The sequence below is a fragment of the Mesoplodon mirus genome (genome assembly GCF_964341445.2).
Source record: "Mesoplodon mirus genome assembly, chromosome: 2".
Taxonomy (NCBI): domain Eukaryota; kingdom Metazoa; phylum Chordata; class Mammalia; order Artiodactyla; family Ziphiidae; genus Mesoplodon; species Mesoplodon mirus.
Window position 1 is genome coordinate 201,415,836 of NC_138977.1, and position 24,230 is coordinate 201,440,065.

Sequence of the window (24,230 nt, forward strand, 5' to 3'; positions counted from 1 at the left end):
AGGGGTCGTTAAGAGGATTAAATGAACTGATACATGTAAACTGCTCCAAATAGTACCTGGCTTGTAGTTAGAGCTCAATAAATGTTAACTATTATTCAGTGGTTGGACAGCTCAATAAATGTTAACTGTTATTCAGTGGTTGGACAGCTCAATAAATGTTAACTGTTATTCAGTGGTTGGGCAGTCAGTTAACTAACTACCTATGACATATCATAGTTTACACAGCGTTTTCACACATCCACTAGGTCATTTGAGCTCCACAATTACCTTATGGATATTGGTTGTCCTAGTTACCACTGCTGCTAACAAGCCACCCCAAAACTTGGAAGCATAAAACAACAATCATTTTATTAGGCTCACAGATTCCTGAGTCAGGAATTCAGACAAGGTACAGTGGGAGTTGCTTATCTCTGCTTCTCTGTGACTGTGCCCCCAGCTGGAGACGTCTTAGATGGCTGGGGAGGACACCAGTGGTGGGGATGGATCCACTGCCAAGATGGCTTCTTCTCTAACCTGTCTGGCACTTTGGTGGGATGGCGGAAAGGCCAGGCTCAGCTGGGACTGTCACCTTAGCACCTACATGTGACCTCTGCACCATGGTGGCCTCACGATACTTGTCAGACTTCTTAGAGTGTTTCTACAGCAGAAGATACATGCCTTTTATGACGCAGCCTCAGAAGCCTCATAGCAGACACTTCCCTGTTCTCTATTGGTTGAAGCAGTCACAAACCTGCCCAGACTCAAGGGATGGGATTAGACCACACCTCTCAGTAGAAGGCATATCAAAGAATTTGGGGGCCATGTTTGAAAATCACCATACTGGTATTATCCCCTAATTCTAGATGAGAAGATTGAGGCTCAGTACAGGTTTAATGATTTATCCAGGATTAGTTGCACAGATAGTCACTGGGATAGTAAGGGGTGGGGGCAGGGAAGTTTGCTGGAAGAAAAAGGCTTCTAACCTAATTCTTCTCACTCCAAATTCTTGTTCTCTCAATTAGATTATTCATCGTCCTTCAGCTTAGATATACTTGCTAACATAGGAAAGTTACAGAAAAAAACATTTAAATAACATTGTTTATATTAGGTAACTTTCTTAAGAAACAGTGATGTAAAAGTATAAAGTTTGCATTTATAAGAACTTGTACACAAACTTCATATTTTAAAGAGGTCCTGGGATGGGTTGAGTCCCAAGACTGGTCAGAGGTCAACTTAGTGTAATATTCTCACAAGGAAAATTCTCTGAAAATGTCCCAGATGCTTAACTGTGACTTCCTTCATCTCTAGGAAAGTCTCACCTGGCCATTGTCCAGCGGGTGAATAATGAGGGAGAAGGGGACCCCTTCTATGAGGTGATGGGCATTGTCACACTGGAGGACATCATAGAGGAGATCATCCAGTCGGAGATCCTGGATGAAACTGACCTCTACAGTAAGTGCACAGCCTTGGCTCTTGTCCAAGGCCATCATATTTTTCTCTGAGATTCTCAGAGCTGGCTTAGTTTGGTGAACAGTGTAAAAGGGGGTCAGGACAAGCCCCAGGCATTGCTGTGTGTCAGCCCCCTCCTGCCAGGAGCTGGCACGGCAAGATGCCCTGACTTGAACCATCCCTGAGTCACTGAGAGTGTGCTAGCTAAATGTTTATCCAGAGGGAACCTTCAGGAACACAGCCAAGACGATGAAAAGGAGACCTCCTGGCCTTTGGATGGAAAAGGAGCCAAAGGAAATAAAGAGTACCTCGGATGACCCCTCTGCCCTTGTTTCTGTCCCCTGTGCTGTTCCTGGTTTGTCTCTTCATCCACCTAGACACAGACCCCAGCACCCCCTGGGGTTCCACTCAGGATCCACTCATTCAAAACGTCCGTGTGCCGTAGAGACTCATGAGACTGCCCACCACAACCTAAGCTAAACCTGAAGTCACCCTTTTAGTCGCTCTTGTCCCTTGTGCGTTTTCAGCCCTGCCTCCTGGTTTCTCCCTCTCCCGCCTTCCCACCCCTGGCTCTGGTCCCTGCTCCCTCCTTTCTGGCCTCCTCCCCCCACTCCCCACTCCCCCTCAGGAACAACACGGACTCCTTCTTGCAGATAGTGACTGCTTTCAGTTTCTGAGCCTTATCACAGCTTTGCTTGCAAACATTACAAAGGCCTGCTTTCCTCAGGGATGGGAGTGTTATCTAAATCCATGGGAGTCCCTAGGCCAGGAGGTGTTTCCTCCTCCTGAATGCATTTCATCACCTGGGACAGCAGTCCCTTTTCCTCCCCTCAGATGACTCATTCCAGACCCCTATCCTTAGTTTGCCAGAGGCAGCTGTTCAGAGACTAGCTCCCTGTAGAAAAGGTTTTGAGACTCTAAGGCACTGAGTGGTGCAGAAAGAGTGCTTCCCTTTGGGGTGAGACCTAAAAGTGGGTCAGGCCTTAACGAAACATAGCAGGAGTGTCCCAGTGTCTGCTATTGCTGTGGAGCCCTGGCTGGGCTCATCTTCTTGAGTTAGGGGTTAATTTCTCCCTTCCCCATTCCTTTCTCCGTTCTCCACCTCTGCCCATGGCTCATGATTTAGAATTCCCAAGTGTCTCAATAGATATAGTGGTGAAAACATTCACACTAAAGTGTTAGTGGCTGATAGTAGTGACAGGGGTCTAAATGAGTAAGCTCTTCCTAGGGCCTTTGTTGGAACGACCTAATACTCCAAATGCTCACTAATAAAATAGAAGAAATGAAGAGGGAGATCAGAAGACTGATTCTCCAATAATGAACTGTTCGCTGGCATTCTGTTGGAGGAGGGAGAGGAGATATTTAGACAAACGTGTCATGCAAATTGGAAGGTTACTCACTAGTCACACAAAAGGACTGGTCTGATACATGTATTTGCTGCTGTCTTGCCTAACCGTCCTCTCTCTAAAGGAGAGGGTTTTCCCACTCTTATAAATAAGCTTCTGGCATGAATCCTTAAGAGTTTTGAGAAGGCCAAGGAGCCAGGAATACAGTGTTACTTCTCCCCGGACCCTGACCCCCAGGGCAGCTGGGCCTGTATCTCACCACTGTGGCAGCCAGACACAAGGATTGTTAAAGCCAGGGCCCAGAGTCCAAGGCAGGCCCACAAGAGAGCAGTGCAGTGGAAGGCGCTTTCTCTTTTCTAGAAGGGAACCCAATCGTGTGGTGGAGTGAGCTCCAAAGGGAGGGGGAGAGTCCAGAGGAACCCCTGTCCCTGGAGTTCATTCCCTTTCATTTCCACTGTGTCCTCTCAGCCTGCACTGAAAGTTCCCTGCAGCCCTGTTTTTCTCTAGGCCAACTTTGGAGAAAACCCAAATCTGTTTCTCTGCTCCCCTTAGCACAGGTTAAGATAGACTAAAGTTTCAAAATTTTACTCAATACTAAGGGAAAGCAAAAGAGACCAAAGAAAACATTCCCCTTACCCCCTAAACATGTTTTTTAAGACAAGCTTTTAAAAAGCAGGAAGAAAAAATTAAACTGGAAAAAGCAGAGATTTTCTCAATCAATAATCACAATAGTCCTGCCTGAGGCCGCCACCCAGAGACCACACCTTTAAGGATTACAGGGCTATTTCCATTTTTCCTCCTTCTTTCCTTTATTTCCCCCAATTCTCTCCCTGTGGAGGGGCCAGGGTTGAAGCAAGAGAATTGTGAGTGGGGAGAGGGGATGACTGCCCTCCTCCCTTGGGTGGCATGCCTCAGGTACCACTCAGAGTGTGGTTTAAATCAGCAGGAATAGACCAGGTGTGCTCAGCTCTGGGGACAGGAGAAAGGCAGAGGCAGAAACCCCCTGGGCCCTGCCAAAGTCCTTGAGGCTAAGAGTGCAAGTTCCTCGTGTTTGAATGTTCTTTTGTAAGCATTTCACAGATAGGTTCAGATGGGAGTCTCATAATAAGAGACTCCTGAGATGAGCAGAAAAATTATGATTAATCACTGACCTTATTGTATAGATTAAAACACACAAACACTCTGATGCTTAGAGAGCTTGCACAGCTCGTAAGCAGGGGGGCCAGCCCTAGAAGCCTGAACTTGGGAGCCCCAGGCTGGCCTTCCCCTTTTCCACGGTTCACCACTTCAGTGCAAGTAACACTGAGACATGGCAGTGGCTCCCACCTCCTATCCCTTATCCACATCCTTCCAGTCTCTGGGAAAGAGATGTTGCGATGTCACCTACGGTGGACACTTTCCAGAAATCCCTGTGGTCCCAAAGGAACTATCTGTCTCAGGTGACTATGGTGAAACCTCCAAAAACCATTAGCGATTCTGAGATAGCTGCAATGTGTCCCCTGTCCTGACAGCTGACAATCGGAAAAAGCAGAGGGTCCCACACAGGGAGAGGAAGCGGCACGACTTCTCCTTGTTTAAGCTTTCTGACTCGGAGATGAGGGTGAAGATCTCTCCACAGCTTCTGCTGGCCACGCACCGCTTCATGGCCACAGGTATGATGACTCTGCCCGCCTGCATCTCCACCCCAGGCAGGCAAGGCAGCTCTGGAGGGTGGGACCCAGGCACCAATCACTTTTAGTACCTTACGACCTAATTCCAATTCTGGGACTGAGAACCACTGTTCCAGGAGAGGAGGTCATCTTAGGTGGGGCGACAGGACTCCACGTACTGTCATTTTCAGCCTCAGGCCTGATCTTCTAGGTGGGGAAGTGAGCATAATGTAACTCTGCTTTTCTCTCTTCTACTCGAAAAAAGGGCTGAGGAATTCACCGCTGCACTTTCCCTTCCTCCACCTGCTTCAAGGCAGGAGTTGGTGGGCCCCAGAGGGTTCATCAGGGAGAGACAGGCGATGTCCTGTGCAGCCACAAAGGCCCTGGGGCCCAGACCCTCCAGGGGCCATGTAGGCCTGTGAGCTGCGAGTTCTTCAAATACAGATGTGGATTGTGAATACTGGAATCTTTAGAAAGAAAAAAAAAGAGAGGATCCAAAGATAAACTTCTTCTTGTGAAGAAAGTAAAGTTTGTCTTTGAACCGTCTAACCTTCTCATCCATGCCTAATTAATGTGCTGACCCAGAATGATCACACACATTACTAAGTTCAATATTTAATTAATCTAACTTGTATTTATTGAGTATATAATGAGTGCTAGTACTGTTCCAGTTACTAAAAAGTAGAAAATTTTAAATTGGAGCTTCTAAGAGAGTTACAGATGTAGAAAATAAACTTATGATTACCAGGGGGTAAGAGTGGGGAGGGATAAATTGGAAGATTGGGATTGACACATACACACTACTATATATGAAATAGATAACTAATAAGGACCTACTGAATGGCACAGGGAACTCTACTCAGTACTCTGTAATGGCCTATATGGGAAAAGAATCCATAACAGGGTAGATATATGTATATGTATAACAGATTCGCTTTGCTGTACTGCAGAAACTAACACAACATTGTAAATCAATATACTCCAATAAAAATTTTTTTAAAGTTCAGGTCATAAAGAAAATAAATAAATAAATAAACAAATACATAAATAAATTGGAGCTTCTTTAGGGTTTTCAACATGTTATCTAGTTCTAAATACAGATTTCTTTAATTACTGGTTGTCTGATTTCCTAGAACAAAACAGCTGTATCTGTTAATATAATGACATACCATAATAGTATAGTATAACATAACAATATAAATAATAATATCTATTAATATGTAAATATGATACAGTGATGCTTCTCATTGAGAAATTCACACTTAAATAATTAACTGTTCCTGTTAACTTGAAGTTTCATTTCATTCAACAGATACATGTCATACAAATAAGTCAGATTAAATTCTCTGTATTTCATTTGATTGTAGCATTAAAACTTTTTTAGCCATGTTTACATGGCTTACTTATCCATGTCCAACTCAGTAGTTGTGGCACGTGGGCTCAGTAGTTGTCGCACACAGGCTCTAGAGCACAGGCTCAGTAGTTGTGGTGCACAGGCTTAGTTGCTCACGGCATGTGGTATCTTCCCAGACCAAGGCTCGAACCCGTGTCCCCTACATTGGCAGGTGGATTCTTAGCCACTGTGACACCAGGGAAGTCCCTCTTGTTGCTTTTTGAACAACTTTATTGAGGTATAATTGATATACAAAAAAACGGTACACATTTAATGTATACAACTTGATGAGCTTGGAGATAAGCATACACCCAGGAAACCATCATCGTAATCTATGCCATAAACATATCCATCACTTCCAAGAGTTTCCTCCCACCCTCTTTATTTGTTATTATTATTTTTGCGTGTGTGTGTTAACATAAGATCTACTGTCTTAGCAAATTTTTAAGTATACAGGATAGTATTGCTCTTAGGCTCTATAGGCTGTGCAGTAGATCTCTAGGATTTATTCATCTGGCATTAACCGGAACCCTGTACCCTTTGACTAATACCTCCCCATTACCTCCTTCCCCCAGCCCATTCTACTCTCTGCTTCTATGAATTTTACTATTTTAGATTCATCATATAAATGGTATCGAGTAGTATTTGTGCCTGTGCCTGGCTTATGTCACTTAGCATAACATCCTCCAGGTTCCTCCATGTTGTCACAAATGGCAGGATTTTCTTCTTTTTTTAGTTTATGTGCAGCTTTAAATAAAATCAAGGAGAAAAATAATAACAAAACTGACATTGCCAAAATGGTGACCTGTTTCTCCTGAGGTGCCAGTGCAGGGACACACATCCCCAGAGGGCCTGAGACACACACGTGGGCTTAAGACCCCCACCCACCCAAGGGAGCTGCAGGAATCCTGCTAGCTTGGTGCCCAAGAGCATGAGTGGCCCTGGCTGTGCCCACCCTTACTCCTCCCAGCTGCCAATTCCTCCTACCTCCCGGTCTCCCCTAGAAGTGGAGCCGTTTAAGTCTCTGTACCTCTCGGAGAAGATCCTGCTCCGGCTCCTGAAACATCCCAATGTGATCCAGGAGCTGAAGTGTGATGAGAAGAACAAGAAGGCCCCGGAACACTACCTGTACCAGCGCAACCGCCCTGTGGACTACTTTGTGCTACTTCTTCAGGTGAGTGGGAAAGCCACAGACCCCCCAAGGGCAAGACAGGACCTCTCTAGACTGGAGAGGAATGGCCATGCCTCCTCTGTGCCAGGTTCCAAGGCTCGGCTGGCTGCCCTGGGAGCAAGGCCAGTTGGTGTGGGTGTTTGTCCGCGACGCTCAGAGGGGACAGATGTGACGGGCTGGCGTCCTGGAGTGTTGGGATCTTGATGGCATTTAACCTGACATCAGCGATGTTTGTGGTGGGATGCAGTGGGTACCTCCCAGCAGAGGGGTTTTGTCGCTGAATTTCCAAACCTGCTGCCCTACAGGATCCCTAACACCTCCTTGTCTCTGCTTGGCCATGCCCGGGAATGCAACTGTGCACTGCCTCCCAAACTGCAGACACTTCTTGTTGCAGGCCCTTTTCTCTGTTGAGCTGAGCTCTCACCGTCTCTGATTTCCACCCACTGGTCCTTGCTGTGCTCCCTGGAAGTGCACAGAACACATCCGCTCTCTCGACCACACTTCAGCCTTTGCAGTCCCTTAATCTTCTCCTTAAGAAGACTGGGAAGGGAATAAATGAGCAAATGAAGGAGGGGCAGCATCTTCCCGGTACTCACAGGAGTACAGTCACCCTTTGCCCTGGGTGCCTGGAAAGGCCTGTAAGTAAGTGTCAGGCATGGTTCCAGCACTAGGTAGTGCTGGTGTCCTGGCCTGGCTCCACCATTAGCTCCGTCCCTATTCCCTGTCTCTTTCCAACAGAATCTGGTGAGCCCTAAATACAGCGATTGTCTTAAAATCTTCATTAAACTCACGTTGACTTAAGAAAGGGCCTCTCTGTTACAGTTCCCCTGCAGCCTGTCTGCTCGGACTCGGTAGTGTACCTCACACCCATCCTTCCAGATAGCCTCAATAAAATGCCCTCTCTTCTCCAGAAATGGAGTTGCATTCTTTACTGTTGGAAATGGAGAAGCGTCCTGTTACATCGTTTATATAACACAAGGAACACATAGAGTCTTATGCCTAATATAAACTTAACCATTTTCAAATAAATCTTGGAGACGTAAAATGTAGTGGCAAGAGTGTAGATTCAGAAATTGGGAAGATCTAGCTTTAAAGTCTAACTAACCTTGACCGAGTTATTTAACCTTTCTGAGCCTCAGAATTGATTCATCTATAAACTGGGGATAAAAATAGTACAGGCCTCATAGGGTGTGGGCGGATCCATGCAGTGGATTTCAGACCCATAGATGCACACTATATGCACAAGCTTCTCACAGAATCAGGCTTTATCTCAGCCAGACTTAGAGATGGTTTAGTCTCAGACTACACCCGTGGGGCAGTTTACGGGGTTCTGGGCTAGCTGGTGCCTGGACCCGCATCATGGAAGAGCCATTACAGTCTGCAAGGAAAGCTTGGATGTACATGACGGGATGCTGCTTTATGAACTAAGCAAGTAATTTACTGCCAAGGCCTTCTGAAGTTGGAGTTGCTGTTTCTGAAACGTATCCAGACAGAATTCACATTTCCCTGTGATAAGATTTTAAGTCCACTTACTATCCAAGCAGAAGTGCTTAGGGTCGTAGTCACTAGTAGATCTGGAAGTGCTGTCCACACCCTTAGTACACTTCCTTCTTTCTCCAGGGTAAAGTGGAGGTGGAGGTTGGTAAGGAAGGCCTTCGCTTCGAGAACGGAGCCTTCACCTACTATGGTGTCCCAGCCATCATGACCACTGCTTGCTCAGGTATTCCAGTTTCCAAGCCATAGCTTATTGGGGAAGCAGTGGGACAGTGGAGAAAATGCATCTGGGTTCAAGTCATGACTCCCGTTATGGACCCTGGACAAGCCTTTTACCTTCCCGGGCTTTAGATGTGGAAGTACATGGTAGACTGTAACATTACCCAGTGTTAGGGATGGATAGTGGTAATTTTCAATATGAAAAGACAAGTTTATTTTGCTTTTTACACTTCCACCTGATTGCCCTGTTTTTACAGGGTTGATTGGTGCTGTGGGTGGGGCGGAAGAGGGAGAATTCCTTTAAGAAGGTGTGTTTTCTGAATTGCCTCTGAAACACACTGCATCCTTCTGTCCTTAGATAACGATGTGCGGAAGGTTGGAAGTCTGGCTGGATCCTCTGTCCTTCGTATGTATCTCTCAAACCCCTCCCTCATCCTCCCTGCTGTGGTCCTGCCTCAGCCCACTCTGGGGACCTGGACCGAGCACTCTCAGCCTGGGCTAGGGCTAACACAAATGCTGGCAGCCTCTTTGTATGCTCTGCCAGGAACACTGCTTTCTGCCAGGTACCCACGGACCGCAGGGGGCTTAGTTTCTGCGTGTCTGGAATGTTTTCTGCTGCTTCTCTGCTCACGTGCAAATGACGAATGACCGGGGAGGGAGGTTGTGAGGGGAGGCACCATTTATTGTCACCTGCCAGGGAATGCAGGCAGGTGGTTTGTGTGCTCTGGCGGAGGTTCAGCCTTTCCTTCGCTGCTGTGATAATTCACCCACTGTCCTTTACTTGCAAACCCTAATACGCTATTATTGTGTCTGTGGGGGTTAGTAAGAAGTGACTGCAAGATCTTAGGATGTAAGTCCCAGGCTGGTGCGTATGTTGCTTACCTGCTTCTCCTTCCTCGTTTACCACATCTCAGCTGGTGGAGAAGTGTCTGCAGCTGGCTGTGCATGCTGGTGGGGGCTGGCACGGGGCTGCTGGCGGATGTGTTCTGCGCCTTCTGTGCTCTACCTTCTCTCTGTTTCCTGCATAAGTTATTGCACTTGTGCTTAGAGGGCATGGCATTTATTTTGATATAAGTGTGATCCAGAAAGCATCATTTCTCTAGATTTCTCTTTGATTCACCGGTCTGAATTTTGCATTGCTTTCAGCTCTTAGTGTTTATGGTGGCCATTTTAATGTCAAAGGGGTGTTTTTTCTCATCATAAGAAAGATTTTACATAGTGCTTTTTATTGGGATTTATCAGAGGGACCCAAAGCTTGATATCACAATCCGTGGCACATGAAAAGTAGATACCATTTTAACACAGAGAAACTAAAGAAATGACTTGCTCCGAATCACCCAGCAGGTTGGTGATTTACCTAGATGCATTCTGGTATCCAGACTAGTTCACACAGCACAATGAAATAGAGATTTTAGATCCATCATGTTCCAGAATGTAATTTCTATGTGGAATTATTGGAACAATTTGCAGTGTAACTTCACATCCTAGCCCAGCAGATGTCTGAAATGAAATTGAAGTAGCTGCCCACACCCTAGGGGTGGTCCAACATGAGTTGAAGGAGAGCTGTAAAATAAAAAATCCTCGTACATTATTATACTTATATAAACCAACAAATCTCAATTAAGGTTGATGAAGGAAGTGTCAGTTCTCAGAACAAGAAGTCTAGGTGGGAGAGGGATGGTCTACAGGACCTGGTAAACCTTGGTTCCCTAAAGGAGATTTCCACCATCCATCACATTGGGGATTGCTCATGGTAGAGTAACTCCTGGGATATGAAATGTTACCTAGACATGTTGGCCCTATTCTGGCTCTTCCACAAGACCAAAAGAGGTGGGAACTCTAGGGGAAAAGAGCTACCTAAAGCTGCCAAGCCCATCTGATTTAGATGACTTTCTTTCTTTTAAAAAAAGTTTTTTAAGTAGTAAGAATGTGTTATCTGGTTTCCTCCTTTCCTTCCTTCCTGTCTCTAGTTCTTTCTATCAAAATCCCTCTATGTTATACGTGAGACACAGTAAACTTGCAACACTAATCTCTCCTTCAAAACCGGTTAACTAAAAAGAAATATTAACCTCTCTTTTCCTCTCCACACTTATGAGCATCTTTATCAATCTTCAGGAGGAAAAAGAAATTAAATTAGCCTGTAGGGGTATGGAGACATTTTCCATCCTCCCCCCGCAAACCCTCCTTACCTAATACAACGAAGTGTGAAGAACTCCAAAGACCACCATCCCCACCCACTGCCCCCCCTTGTTCCAGGTCCACTCTCAGCCCAGGTCCAGCCACCCAGCATCTTTCACTGGCCAAGGACCTCACCTGTAGGTTGAGGAAGAGCTTAAGCTGAGCCACAAGGCAGTAAACTCTTGTAGGGTCTCAGTCTACCAAACTACCCCTGACCTTGATGCCAGCCTAGAGCTTTGTCAGCCTTGAGGGTAATAAAGGAGACAATGAGTTTGCCAGAACACTGGCCCTGTGACCAATGCCTCAAAGTTGAACTCGAGGTTACAATAAGTCCCTCTGGTTTTCCTGTGCAGGGCAAAGGGAACACAGTCAGCACTATCTCCTTTGTCTTGGTTCTGATTGCCAGGGAACGCAGGAGGACCGTGGTGAGCCTGGCACTCTGGAGGAACGGGGCCTGAGCTCAGCGTGACCAGAACAGATGCCCACAGGGGTGTGCAATTGGAGAGAGAACAAGTCTCCTATCTACTTGGCTGGGTATACATGTAATTTGTGGCCCAGAAATGCTAGGATTCTTCTTGAGACAATGGGGTTTCTTATTCCAGTGTGTCTCGTGACACTAGGGGCCTGTTAAAATCTTCTTTGACAAAGAATATGATTATTTGACAAAGCAAATGATTATCAGGTAGGTATAAGGCTTTCCCCTCCCCACTCCTTTGTACTATTGGAGAATTTCAGGCAAGTCATCGGGCTCAGCAGCTAAGACTATGGAAGCCACCTATTTCAGTGTGCTGTCACCTGCACTCTGACTTCATTTAGGTCCTTGGAAGGGACTCTGGGAATGACCAGATAAGAGAGATGAAAACAGGTTCCCATGCAGAAACACTGCTTGGTCAGGGTCAAGATCGGGAAAGGACTGGAGTATTGCTACACACTCCACCCCACCCAGGCCCCAAGTGATAGCCAGCAGCATTTCAGACTCTGTGAGGAAAGAGAGAGAAGGAAAAGCGGATAGGAAGAGAGGTGCTTTGGAGCACTTGTACTTGCAAAGAAATGACTGATTTAGTTTACCAAGTTGATTTACATTAAGATTGCTAGACATGCTGCCCTTCCTGTGTCCCAAGGCTCTAGGCACGCACAGTTCCTCCCCAGCACTGTGACCACAGAGGGAGCTCCTAGGAGTCCGAGGCAGGCGACAGCTTCCTCGAGGATGCCCCTAGCAGGAGCATGCACTTGCTTTCACCCCTCCCACAGGTGAGCTGGAGACTTGAGGCAGCTGGGAGAGCCCAGCGGGAATGCAGTGCTGGGCTCCCAGCACATTTGCTGGCTCCAAAAGGCGCCTCAGACAGAACACTGCCCACACACACTCCCCGCTGGGGCACTGCCTGTTCTTTTCATTGGCGGGTCTGATCCCCTCAGAAATTATTGTGCATCTTTTTGGAAGACCTTCAGCAAAGTCTATTTTATTTTCTTCTTTCTGGAGAGTGACTTTGTGAGAGGATGCAATTTCCGTGTTTCCAGAGGCAAGATTCACTTTGGCAGAGAAATGTGATGTTGTGAAGATCCGGGAACAGACTGTCTCACATGCTTTGCTCTTTGTCTCTCTCCTTTTATGTTTATCTTCCCTTACGCAACTCACAAATCCTTGACTCTTTAGTGCCCGTCTCTGTGTCTCGTACCTTCGCCTTCAGCAGAGGGGACTCTCTGGCAGGCTCCCCAGGTAAACATGCATGGGGTCTCGATCTCCATAGATCCATGGGGTTTGCAAGAGGCCTTTGGTCTCTGTCACTGTCCCACATGAAAACTAGTCTCTCCCAGCTAGTCTCTCCCAGGACTAAGGCATAGCACGTTGCACAGCTAACACTCACTTGTACTCACTGACCTGGCATTGCTGGTTCAATGGTATCACTTGTGAACTTAGCCCCGAAGGATATATCTGTGTACGTAGATGGAGAAATGGTGGGGTGAGGAATGGTGTGAATTTTTCCTTATCATTTGACTGCAGAATGGAGGGATAAGGGGTGCAGCAGAAGAAAAATAGGAAGAAACAATGAAAGACTGTGCTTTATTCCTATTTTTCCTCCATCTTTTCTTCTATGTGGTCTCTGCCTTTAGCTAACCCACTAACCCCTCCTTATCTTTCTAGTAATGTTACTGTGTAGTGACCATATTCTCTCTAGCTCTGCTCATACAAAGGATGCTATATGTAAAATTTTCAAAACAACTTTTCATCAGGCTTAACCTCTCTTGTTAATTAAATAAAAGTTACTGGATTTTTTTTTAATTAGGTAAAATAGCTCCTCACAGAGCCACACAGTAACTCAAGGATTGAGTAGAATGTAATGAATCTGAACAATCAGTTAAGTGTTTATATTGTTTTCATCCCTAGTCGTTCATCTCTTAGGGTCATGGAGCAAGTAATGACCAAACTAAGAAGGTGTTTGTTAAGTTACCTTGAAGTTAAAGCACAGCCCCGGGCTTCCCTGGTGGCGCAGTGGTTGAGAGTCTGCCTGCCGATGCAGGGGACACGGGTTTGTGCCCCGGTCCGGGAAGATCCCACATGCCGCGGGGCGGCTGGGCCCGTGAGCCATGGCCGCTGAGCCTGCACGTCCGGAGCCTGTGCTCCGCAATGGGAGAGGCCACAACAGTGAGAGGCCCACGTACTGCAAAAAAAAAAAAAAAAAAAAAAGCACAGCCCCATTTCCCATACCCTCTACATCTGTCTCCCTTATCCCAATGCTTTGGCGATGATTCTGAGGCCCCACCATAGCCTCAGGCATCAAGAATCCAGTTATGGTTCACTGTCTGTATAGTAGACCCTCAACATTCAAAAGGCTCTGTTCTGAGACCTCAAACCCCCAAATTTGCAACTTCAGAACTACTTATGTTGATCTCTACTTTCTCACAAATCACATTTTTCCATCAAAAACCATCTGGTTCCCATGTTTATCTGTACGAGACGACTTAATCACCTTCTCAAATTTCACCAAAGTTTTCTCTCTTACTTAGTGGAGATTGTCCACCAAGAAATAAATTTTTTTCTTGCTTTGTGAGAGCTCATGTCTTCATGATGACTACAGGAGTACTGTCAATGGGAGATGCCAATCTGGTACCCTCCCCAGCTAAGTGGTCACCCCCACATGCCCGTAAAATTAGAAATGACCACATCATGGACCTTCAAGATCCTTCCCACGTGAGGAATCTTGGTGAATGAAGAACGTGCTATGAAGCTTCATCAGCAGAAAGGAAAGATGTACATTTTTAAAAGATTTTCAACGAAAAGGATCAAAGCATTAAAAAAAAGAAAAGAAAAGAATGAAAGCAGGAGAGCAGGAGTATATTTTTTTTAAATTAACCCTCAGTTAACCAGACAACCTAGTTAATTATAACTTCCTACTTATAAGAAGGTTAGTTCTAGTTCATCGGTATTTATTATGAAAATTAAGGTGACTCATTTCTGCTGTGCAGTCCCCCTAGGAGGTACTGAGTCTTCCAATCCAACTCTGGCTGGTGCCATGTGCTCCTGAGAGCTCTTTTAACCTCCCCCCCCCCTTTTCCATGACTGGAAACCCAATAGGAAGCAGGGGAGGGCAAGGCCAGCTTATTCCCACCCTTGGTTTAACTCTGCAGAGTGTAGCAGTGACGGGCGCAGCAGGAAAAAATGAGAGATGGGAACGTTCTGCTTCTCCTTCGGCTCTTTTCTTCCCACCTTCTTCTGTCTCATCTCTTTCTGTAGCCAACCACTAAGCTTTCCTAGCGACCGGGTGACATCCCCAGGACCTATAATTTGGTATTTCCCAGTAGCTCTTGCTTCTGTTCCATATCAGCAGAAGAAGCCTCAGTCATTGGATTTTTATGGAAAGCAGTTCTGGGCACACTCTGGTCCCATACTTGATTTATGATCCAGATACATTAATTTACATATATTATGTCTTACTCCATCTTAGATAAACCCTGGAAGTTAGGAATTATTGCTGGGCAACAATAGGTAAGGAAGCAGCTCTGAGAAATTAAGCCGCTGGGTCACTGTCAAAGGTGTAGTAAAAAGGTAGAGGGATGGGGACTGGCATCCAAGCCTCTTAGGTCCTGTTCTAGGCCGGGACCTTGCTGCCCTTCTGAACGTGGGCGTGTTGTGCCCTCTAGAGGGCTGTGACTTGTCTGCATTTTGAAAACAGCTGTGCTCATGAACTAAGGTGCTCCCTCTGGGTTGAGGCCAGTGGTCCCTACACCAAATATTGCCACCATTACCCATAGGCAGTTTCCTTCTATTTGAGACTTATTTGAAATAAGGAGAGCAGAGTGGTGTGTGGATTACCTCCAGAGTGTGGTGTAATTAGCCAGATTTGCAGGTGCTTTCATTTAAAAACAAAACTGCTGAGAGTACACGGCCCCACTGCAGATCTCCCCAGATTCATCCCTTTTTAAATTCTCCCAGTGGTGGAGATGATTCCAAGTTCCCCATGACAGTCCTTCCACAAAAGCACAAAGACAGGAGAGAGGTCGCAAGCAAGGGTCCTTTTTCAATGCCCAGTTGTCCATCTGTAAGGTACTTTGAGATCAGTGAGGTTAGTTTTTCCCCAGAATATAAAGGGAGTACCTAAAAATAGTATTTTTTACTTTGTGAAATGTAAGTGGAAATATTCCTTTGGGTCGGCTCTCGCATAGTAAACATTTGGGAACCATTAAAGCTCCATGTAACGTGAGCGCATTCATCTGGACTCCTAACTTGGGCTGATTTGCAGAGTTCACATTGTAGCTTTGACAGAGAGCTTTTGGCATTTGGTTGTCTGATGTTGAATATTACCCCAGAATGATGAATTTTAATAATCCTAGTTTGTAGCCCTATAAGCCTATGTAATTAAATTCCCCCATCCAGTTTAGAGAACACAGATGCCCCATGGCACAGTGACGATGACCAGAGTGAGCTATTCCTCCCCATCCCTCACCGATGCTTTGAAAGATGTAAGCGAGCAGCTGCTGAGCCTTACCTCTTCTCAAATCCCCGGACTGAAAAGGGCAGTGGGATGTTCTTCTGTATCATGGGTCCTGCTCCTGTGATAGAGTTGCGAAAGCCCTCCAGACACAGGTGTCATGAGTAAAGCAGAGCTGTGCATAGGTTTTCAGGGCCCCTGCCTATTAGTGCAGAGTGAGGGGAGATTCCGTCTAGTCCTGATTGCAGTTTAAAATCCTCTTCCTCCCCTTCTCCCACCCCGACCCAATTTTACCCCAGTGTCTTCTCCACCCAACCTCAGTAACTCCAACTTGCCATCCAGGACAGATATCTCTTGCAGACTGTCCACGTGAAGTCCGCAGGAATGAGGTCTGCCACACTTCTCCACAGCACTTGGGGGTCTAGAGCAGGAAACCCTGCCCTCCCCCAGGGTTGCCCTCCTGCCAGTCTCTGGCCAGGGCCAGCTTGAGGGTATGACGTAAGAGCAAGAGTGGGCAAGGGATATGTCGGAAGCTTGGCCTGGGCCCTGTTGAGGGGTCCTGTGGTCAGTTTCACGCTGATCTGTCGCCTCTCAGACCTCTTTGCACTGTGCTTAGGATTCTCCTTCTCTCTTCACTCCCCCAAGCTGTGCCTCTGTGCTCTCAGTAAATGCCAGGGGGAATTATACAACTTGAACTAGTTTGCCATGCTGCTGGGACACTCGTCTGTTACTGATTTCTTCTCTTTTTTTTTTATTAATAGCATTTCCATTTCCCTTGCTCAGGAACCTCTCGAGTATATGTGCACAATTACCAAAATGCCGAGTCATCAGCATCCTACCTGTTGAGGAATGTAAGGCTCTGGGACACAAAAACAGTGATCTTGCGCAACACTCAGATGAGCTGGGACTTTCTTTGTCATGAAATGAGGATTCCTTTGTCATTTAAAAATTGCTTTTATATACCCGACCTTTGTAAGACAGTTGTATCTTCTGGTGTTGGGAATCCTTTGGGATTTTATGAATAAAGCTTCAATAGCATTGTTTTTACTTAAAAAAAAAAAGACATGTTTTTCCTCCCAGCACAACCGTGATGTCGCTTGTGTTTGACATGTGGGTCCTTGTGAGTGACAGCAGGGTGACATGCTTGTGCTGGGTGCCAGTGAAGATGAGAGCTTTGGGGAGATCAGGGATGAAGCTGTTTCCTCTGTTTCCAACAGGGAGTAGAAGTGATTCAGGCAGAAGTTGTTTAGTAGATACAATAGGGTTGTGGTTCCCTGTCAGCCTCCCTGACCCTATCTTGAATTATGACGTAAGGGACGAGGATGTAGAGCAGCAGATGTGGGGTATGTGAAGCACGTGTCCCACCAGGCAAGGTGGAGGATTATCAAGCAGCAATGGTCATTCCTCAGGGTAACTGAAACCACAGACGCCTGCCCACTCTCTCTCTTCGTTCCAAACTGAGTTGAGGATAAAACCCACCAGATCAAGGTGTGATTTCCAGACTCTGCTCACGCCAAAGAAGCTGCACTCCTGCAGGACTGCCTGCCCCTCTTTTCCACAACAAACAGCCCTGAGGAAACACCACCGACTTACTCAGTCAGTCACCACCTCAGAACAGCCACAGTGGGCCTAGGCAAGCCAGACCTCATCGGTTTGTTTTCAGGGGATCAGGACCAGACATGAAATGGGTATTTCTCTGCCCAATGTTACTGCTATTTACAGTCACCTTGGTGCTTCACTCTGTTCTCCATGGCACCATCACTGTCCCTCTCGGTCCCTGGTCACTCTGGTGTCACCCAGCAGATAAGTAGGAGACCTGACTCCAGGACCCCCCGTTTCACAGGCTCTTATTAAACAGACAAGACAGAAGGTCTTGATGCTCCCTGCGGCCTCTTCCTCAAGTTATGGGGCCAAGGCCTGAGGCTTCTTGGTGCCCTTGGATTCTCACTGCACACTATTTAACGCTCCAGGGCATTTCTGGAGTGTTCTTCTACCCACCCCTCACTTCAAGAAGTCAGCTTCCCTAAAATGACTTCGGTTGCAGGGGGAAAGCCTTCTGATTCCAGGGTGATTGAGAGCCCTGAAACCTTTTAAAATAAAATTTAGATTCTAAATAAAAACTCCTTCAGGGATTCTTAGGTACTGATTTGTTCATTCTGTACTTTTTTATTGAGTGCCTACTCTGGGCCAGGCACTGTGCCAGGTACCAGAAGTACAACAACGACCAGGAAAGACAAGGTCTTTGCCCTCATAGAATTTATCATTGAACTGAGTAGACATTACAAATGAATGCAAACCTGTAATTAATTAAAACTTGTGAAAAGTGCTTTAAAGAGATGAACAGGGGACAGTGATAGAGGAAAATAGGGGTAATCTTCTTAGGGTGGCCAGACCAGGTCTTCAGAGAAGGTGGTGTTTCAGCTGAGACCTAATGACTGAGAAGTGAGAGCAGGGGTGGGAATGGTGCTAAAATGGGGGGAGGGGGAGCAGGGGAAACAGCATCTACTGAGGTGGGTATGCTTACATGGTTGAGGATCCCCAAGGTGGCCAGTAAGCTAGAGCAGAACAAGCAGGCGAGGAGAGGGAGCCCCAAGATGAGATCAGACAGGAAAGCAGGGCTCAAGTCATAGGGGGTTTAGGGGTCACAGCAAGGAGTATGGATTTTATTGAGATTCAACAGGAAGCTGATTTGTGTTTTTAAAATGTGCTTTTGACAGCTGAGGTGAGAACAGATTATGAGATTATAACTGGGGAGACCAGACTGTGGTCCAGGCCAGGGTGATGGTAACTGGGACTTGAGTGGAGACAGAGGTAGGGGCAGATGAGTCTATTATGTCGGGGAAGTGGAGACTTGATGTGGGGCTGACAGACTGGCAGGAGTCACGGGAGACTCCCAGGTTTCTGGTTTAAGTAACAGTATGTATGTGAATGACACTTACTGAGAAGGGGAAGACGGGAGGTGGAACCCTTAATTCTATAATCTGATCAAGGCAGTGATTATTCTGGCTCTAACGAGAAAATGATTCAACCTATTGTCATTTTAGTCTTTCCACTACTACATGGTTTGCCAGACAACAATAACAGCCTGGCAGCTAAACAGATCGACAGACCTCCAGAAGTCACTCCAAATAGATGCTAATCATTTTGATGGATGGCAGCATTATCTTAAGAGACAGAATTAAATTCCCAAGGTTCTTCCCTGAAAGAACCAAGGAGCAGAATCTCTGAGGAATCAGACTCTTCATTGGAGCCCCTGAACTGAATCTGTGTTAGGAGAGGCTGAGAGCCTCCCATTTCTCTTTTTTGAGAAGAAATGAAGAGTGGCGTCAGTTGGGAAGCAGAGGGATGGGAGGGGCTTTGCGGTCTCTCATTCAGGGTTATTCTATGATGGAGATAATGCTAGGGTCACCTTAAGAACCTCTCTTCTCTTCTGTTGATCCTGGGAGGGTAGTTCACACAGTCCATTTTGAAACCAAGTGATGTGGTCTTAATTGAACTTTCCCAAGAAGTGGTTCTTGAAAATGGAAAAAGAAGCCGGCTCTGAACATTTAAGAGGCCTTTGACAGAAGGCCTGGAGGGTTATTCCAGCCTCCAGCCTTTGAGCCTAGAAAGAGCCCTGCCCTAGACCCACCCTTTAGGGGGCCTCACTTTGGCCCTCCTCAGCTCCACGCCTCTCTGTGGGGTGAGTAGTTCACAGAGCGAAAGGGATGTACCACCCAGAGCTGTGTTCTTCCTTCTAGACCACGTTTCAGGTATGGGAGTCCTGAATTCCCCACCCAAACAGCTCTGGGAGACCGGGCCAGGAAGCCCTAGGGCAGAGCTGGTTCTCCCCCTATAGCCCATTTTCCAGCACAAAACTCTTAAGGAGCCTCATCTGACCTGCTAGGTTTTTAAGAAGTTATATTTGTCAAAGACGAGGATAGAGCATATTTTAACAGTTTATTGATGTGATTTAAATATCTTTCCACATGGTTTATGGGCCTCCGCTTGTCCCTGGCCCTGCCAGTGTTGGGGCCTGCGTCATCCCCTCTGAAATGCCTCACCATGGTGAGGGCTGCTTCCCTGTGCTGCGACAGGTGGTTTTTAGGGCAAACCTAAGGCCTCAGCCTTCCTAAAAGAAGGTTTGTGAATGGAGTTTATATAAAAGAACTCACCCCAGTAGAGGGTCTCATGGTCTGGGGTAGCAACCCATACTCACAGAAGGGTCCTCATCTCCTGCACGTACCCCAGAACCGAGAAAGGCAGCGGCCCACCCAGCTTCTCGCTGCTAGAGGTCGTGGGGAGCAGGAACCTGAGTTGAGTGGGGCCACGAGGCCTTAGGCATTTGCTCCTCGTAAATGGAGCGGCCAGGCATTTTCCTGGGCTCTGATGGGAGGGGAGAGGGCCCAGTCCGCCACCCGGTGTTGCCATCACCTAAACGTACTATGAGACCTCGGTAAACGACACCCCTTTCTCTCTCTCCCTCTTTCTGTTCCCCTCTCCCTCCTCCCCACCCCTCCCTCCTTCCCTTTCCTCCCTCTCCTCTCTCTCACCCTCTGCAGTAAACCGGTCCCCTTCCCGCTGCAGCGGGTTGAACCGCTCCGAGTCTCCGAGCCGTGAGCGCAGCGACTTTGGGGGAAGCAACACCCAGCTGTGCAGTAGCAGCAACAACCTCTACACACCCGACTACTCAGTCCACATCCTCAGCGACGTGCAGTTTGTGAAGGTAGCTCCGTAGGGAGGGCTGTCCCCTTACTCCCAGCCAGCAGCTTCCTGTTCCCCCTGTTACAAGATAATGCTGCATGGCAATTGCTCCCTGGCTTCCTAAAGGCCCTGGTTTCGGTTAGCTTTATTCTGTTCATTATTTGTCACCGTTATTGTTCCTTTGTTCATTTGAACCATGATTGTTCATTAAGATCTCCTGATCCCCATTTTTCATTGTGGAGAAACTGAGGCACAAAGCGATAGGGAATTAGCTTGCCCGAGACAAGCTGCTGGCACAACTGTTTCCTTTGGATGCCCCGCCATTGGCACCAGGTTGATTTTATTTATTCAAGATAAATTTGCAGGTGATTAATAAACCAAGGGTATAGAAGAAACCATGCTATGATTTTACATGTGGATAAGATTTTACGTATTAATATTTAAAGTCTAAAACACAGTTCAGCCTGTATGTTAGCTGAAAATATTCTGTCGTTGAAAATATTATTTAGACCCCCTTGCTGTCACTGAGCTATTTGAAGAAAACCACTTTGCAAGTGCGGTAGAGAGAGGCAGCGGTGCTTATCGCCTTGTAATTAAGGAGGAGGGCTGTTTCTTCATGCCCTCATTGAGACTGGTATTGGACAGAAACATTCTAAGATTCCCTCCTTCCTCTTGCTTTGATAGGTTTTATTTTGTTTGTTTTGTTTGCTAGCATTCCACAAACCATTACACACTTGGCCTGAGATCAGAAGGGCACCCATTTACCCGAGTCCAACTAAACACCCAACGCACTCACTTGGTAACAGTCATCCCAGTTGCAGGCCGGGTGAGAGGAGTATGGAAATCACAAAGGTGGGAGGAGGTCCTTTCCTTCTGTTCAGAACACTGACCCTGATTATTTGAGGGTGGTGTGTGCTGGCTGGCTTTCTATGTTCCAGAACTCTGCAAACACCCTGAACTAAAACTCAAGAGCGTTGAGGAAAGTAACCATGGAGAAGAGGGGTCACTCCTGGGGGGTGGGCTGGGACAGTGACTGTTGGTGGGGTGCTGTGTGCCATGCACTTCAAGTCCTTGAACGAATTTCCCACTGAGTCCTACAACCACCTTAACAGGTAGGTACTGTGTCATCCCCACTTTATAGACCACGTGGGAGCTTGAGGAGTATAAGGTCACGTGGCTGGGACGTGGCAGAGCCAAACTTCAGATTGAGTCTCTCTGTCTCCAGAGTCCAAGCCTTCGAGTCCTTGGGCTTTGGGGAGAGTTTAGGGAAATCAGAGCTGACAGAGCCCGGGAGAAGTGCTTTAGGCACTAACCCAACAACACGCACGGTGTGTATGACTGTGGACACTTACTAGTCTATCGTGACAGTGAGAATGAAGCTCAGAAAACCGCAGCCCACGATTCTCCTCCCTCTTGCTTCCAGCCCTGAAGCCCTCTCATTGCAGACCTTCCTCAGAAGTGGAGGTAGGAAAAAAATGGGAGAAGAGAAATTCTGCTATACTAACTCTTAGTGGTTTGTAGTACTGGGCACGTGGTTTGTGGGAAAAGAAACTGAATGTCGCTATATGAGTCAGTGGTTCAACAGGTATTTACTGACTACCTGCTCGTGCTTGGCACTGTATAGGCATCAGCGAGATACCATGGTGAACAAGACAGCAAGCTCCTACCTTTCTAGAGCTTCCATGCTCCTAGGGGGAGAAAGATGATAAACAAGTAACTACATAAATAACCTAGGTAATTTAGGGGAGTGATGAAGGCTATGAAGGAAATACACTGGATCATGGGATAAACAGTGATTGGGCAGAGTTGGCAAGGAGGCTGCTTTAGAAATGGTCGTCAGATCAGCCTGAGAGAGCAGGTCTCTTTTGTTGAGACCTGGAAGGGGATGTGGAGAGAATGTTCAAGACAGAAACAACCGAGGCAGGAAAGAGCTTGGTGGTCCACGGAGGATCTTTGTCCTCCTTTGCATTATGCGCGAAGGCGAGGCCGCTGCGAGTTGGGAATGGAGTGCGGGCAGCAGTGTTGCCTTGCATCTTTAGGCCAGAGTATGGTGTCTGGATCCTGTTTTAAGTGCACTGGGAATTTGTGTTAAGTTTGTTTCTCAGGTCTTTCCATTTGTCTTAGTCCATTTGGGCTGCTATAACAATTACCATCAACTGGGTGGCTTAAACCACAAACATTTATTTCTCACAGTTCTGGAGGCTGGATCTCCAAGTTCAAGGTGCTGGCAGATCCAGGTGGTGTCTGGTCTAGTGAGAGCCCACTTCTTGGTTTGAAAATGGTTGTCTTCTCTTTGTATCCTCATATGGCGGGGAGGAGAGAGAGAGGAAGAAGGCTCTCTTCTTATAAGGACACTAATCCCGTTCATGAAGTCTCCCCCCTCCTCATGACCTAATTACCCCCACCTCCTAATGCCATCACCTTGGGGGTTAGGGTTTTAGCGTATGAATTTTGGAGGGGACACAAACATTCAGTCCGTAACACCACTTATATCCTAAGTTGAGAAAATCCATATGAGGCTTTGGGGAGAAAAGTGAATGAGATTTTGAGGAGTGGTGTTTAATGAGCAACTGTGATGAGCCCAGAGTTTTTTGAAACACCTCTGGGAGTACATAGATTGGAGAGCACTTTGAGGCGATGGATCTGGCAACTCCTCAAAGAGGAATGTGTTAGGATGAATACCTAACGCTAAGATTGTAAGGATTTTCCTAAAACTTACAGTTGATCTCATATATCCACCCCTAAAACATAAGGAAAGGGAACATTCTATAAATAACAAGGAGCATAAAAGGGAAGTCTCTTTCCTGACGTGAGCCAGTGAGGTGTTGAGAACTCCAAATCTGAGGTCAATTCTAAGGTACGGGTGTCCTTTTTCTCAGGCCAGAGGACCTTGCTGTGACTAGGGCAGCCGAGCATCACAGCACATGGTCTGTTTTTCTACCTAGATATTTTGAAATTGAGAAGACTACATGTCAAAAGTAGAAGTTGAGGAGAGGACAGAAACAGTTAAAGCATAATTCAGAAACCTCTTTCAACTTGTGGCTCTAGTCTCTTAAAAACTTCAGTTGCAATGGGTTGTTCTACAGAAGGGGACGTTGTGAGTTCAAGCTCTTGTTTAACACAAGGGTTTGATTTTCTCTTTTTTTTTTTTTTTTGCGGTACACGGGCCTCTCACTGCTGTGGTCTCTCTCGCTGCGGAGCACAGGCTCTGGATGCGCAGGCCCAGCAGCCATGGCCCACGGGCCCAGCCGCTCCGCGGCACGTGGGATCCTCCCAGACTGGGGCACGAACCCATGTCCCCTACATCGGCAGGTGGACTCTCAATCACTGCACCACCAGGGAAGCCCCTCTCTTGTTTTTCAGTGTAAGTTATCAATAAGATGATACAGTAAACTGACACTGAGATTTTTTTCCTCCTGACTGAATGGACTTTTAGGGCCATGTTCAGGCTGCTTTTTATTCACCTCCTCAAACCCGCCTTTTTTTTAACATGAAGAGAGTTTTTGAGGAAGCTCAAGGGGTGATTTCACTGGCCAAAGCCCCTGTGATTGTCTGCAAGGGCTTTTCCTGTCCAACAGACTAACTTCTAGAACTGTTCATTAAGTCCAGTAGTAATTTGAGTTCAAGATAAAATTAGAAAGAAAGGTGTATCCAGTGAGTATCTGGGAAAGGTATTAAAGCTATGATTAATAGTAGTTAATAAGTTATGAAGGTACCAAAGAATCCTTATGAATTTTTTAA

At 46.6% G+C, this 24,230-nt stretch overlaps 1 protein-coding gene across 2 annotated transcripts in view; it reads left to right on the forward strand.

The window, feature by feature from the left end:
• The window catches only part of CNNM1 (cyclin and CBS domain divalent metal cation transport mediator 1), a gene marked incomplete at its 5' end in the record, with an annotated part of 49,381 nt that overhangs the window by 16,845 nt on the left and 8,306 nt on the right, over positions 1 to 24,230 (forward strand). Inside the window, 7 exons of one of the 2 annotated variants that reach the window (XM_082631523.1) lie at positions 1,288 to 1,431; positions 4,286 to 4,426; positions 6,821 to 6,990; positions 8,608 to 8,707; positions 9,059 to 9,106; positions 12,533 to 12,595; positions 20,348 to 20,511. In XM_082631523.1, the coding sequence (XP_082487649.1) occupies positions 1,288 to 1,431; positions 4,286 to 4,426; positions 6,821 to 6,990; positions 8,608 to 8,707; positions 9,059 to 9,106; positions 12,533 to 12,595; positions 20,348 to 20,511 (830 nt within the window). The remainder of the gene's footprint in view (positions 1 to 1,287; positions 1,432 to 4,285; positions 4,427 to 6,820; positions 6,991 to 8,607; positions 8,708 to 9,058; positions 9,107 to 12,532; positions 12,596 to 20,347; positions 20,512 to 24,230) is intronic. The other variant, XM_082631524.1, reaches the window with a different exon arrangement.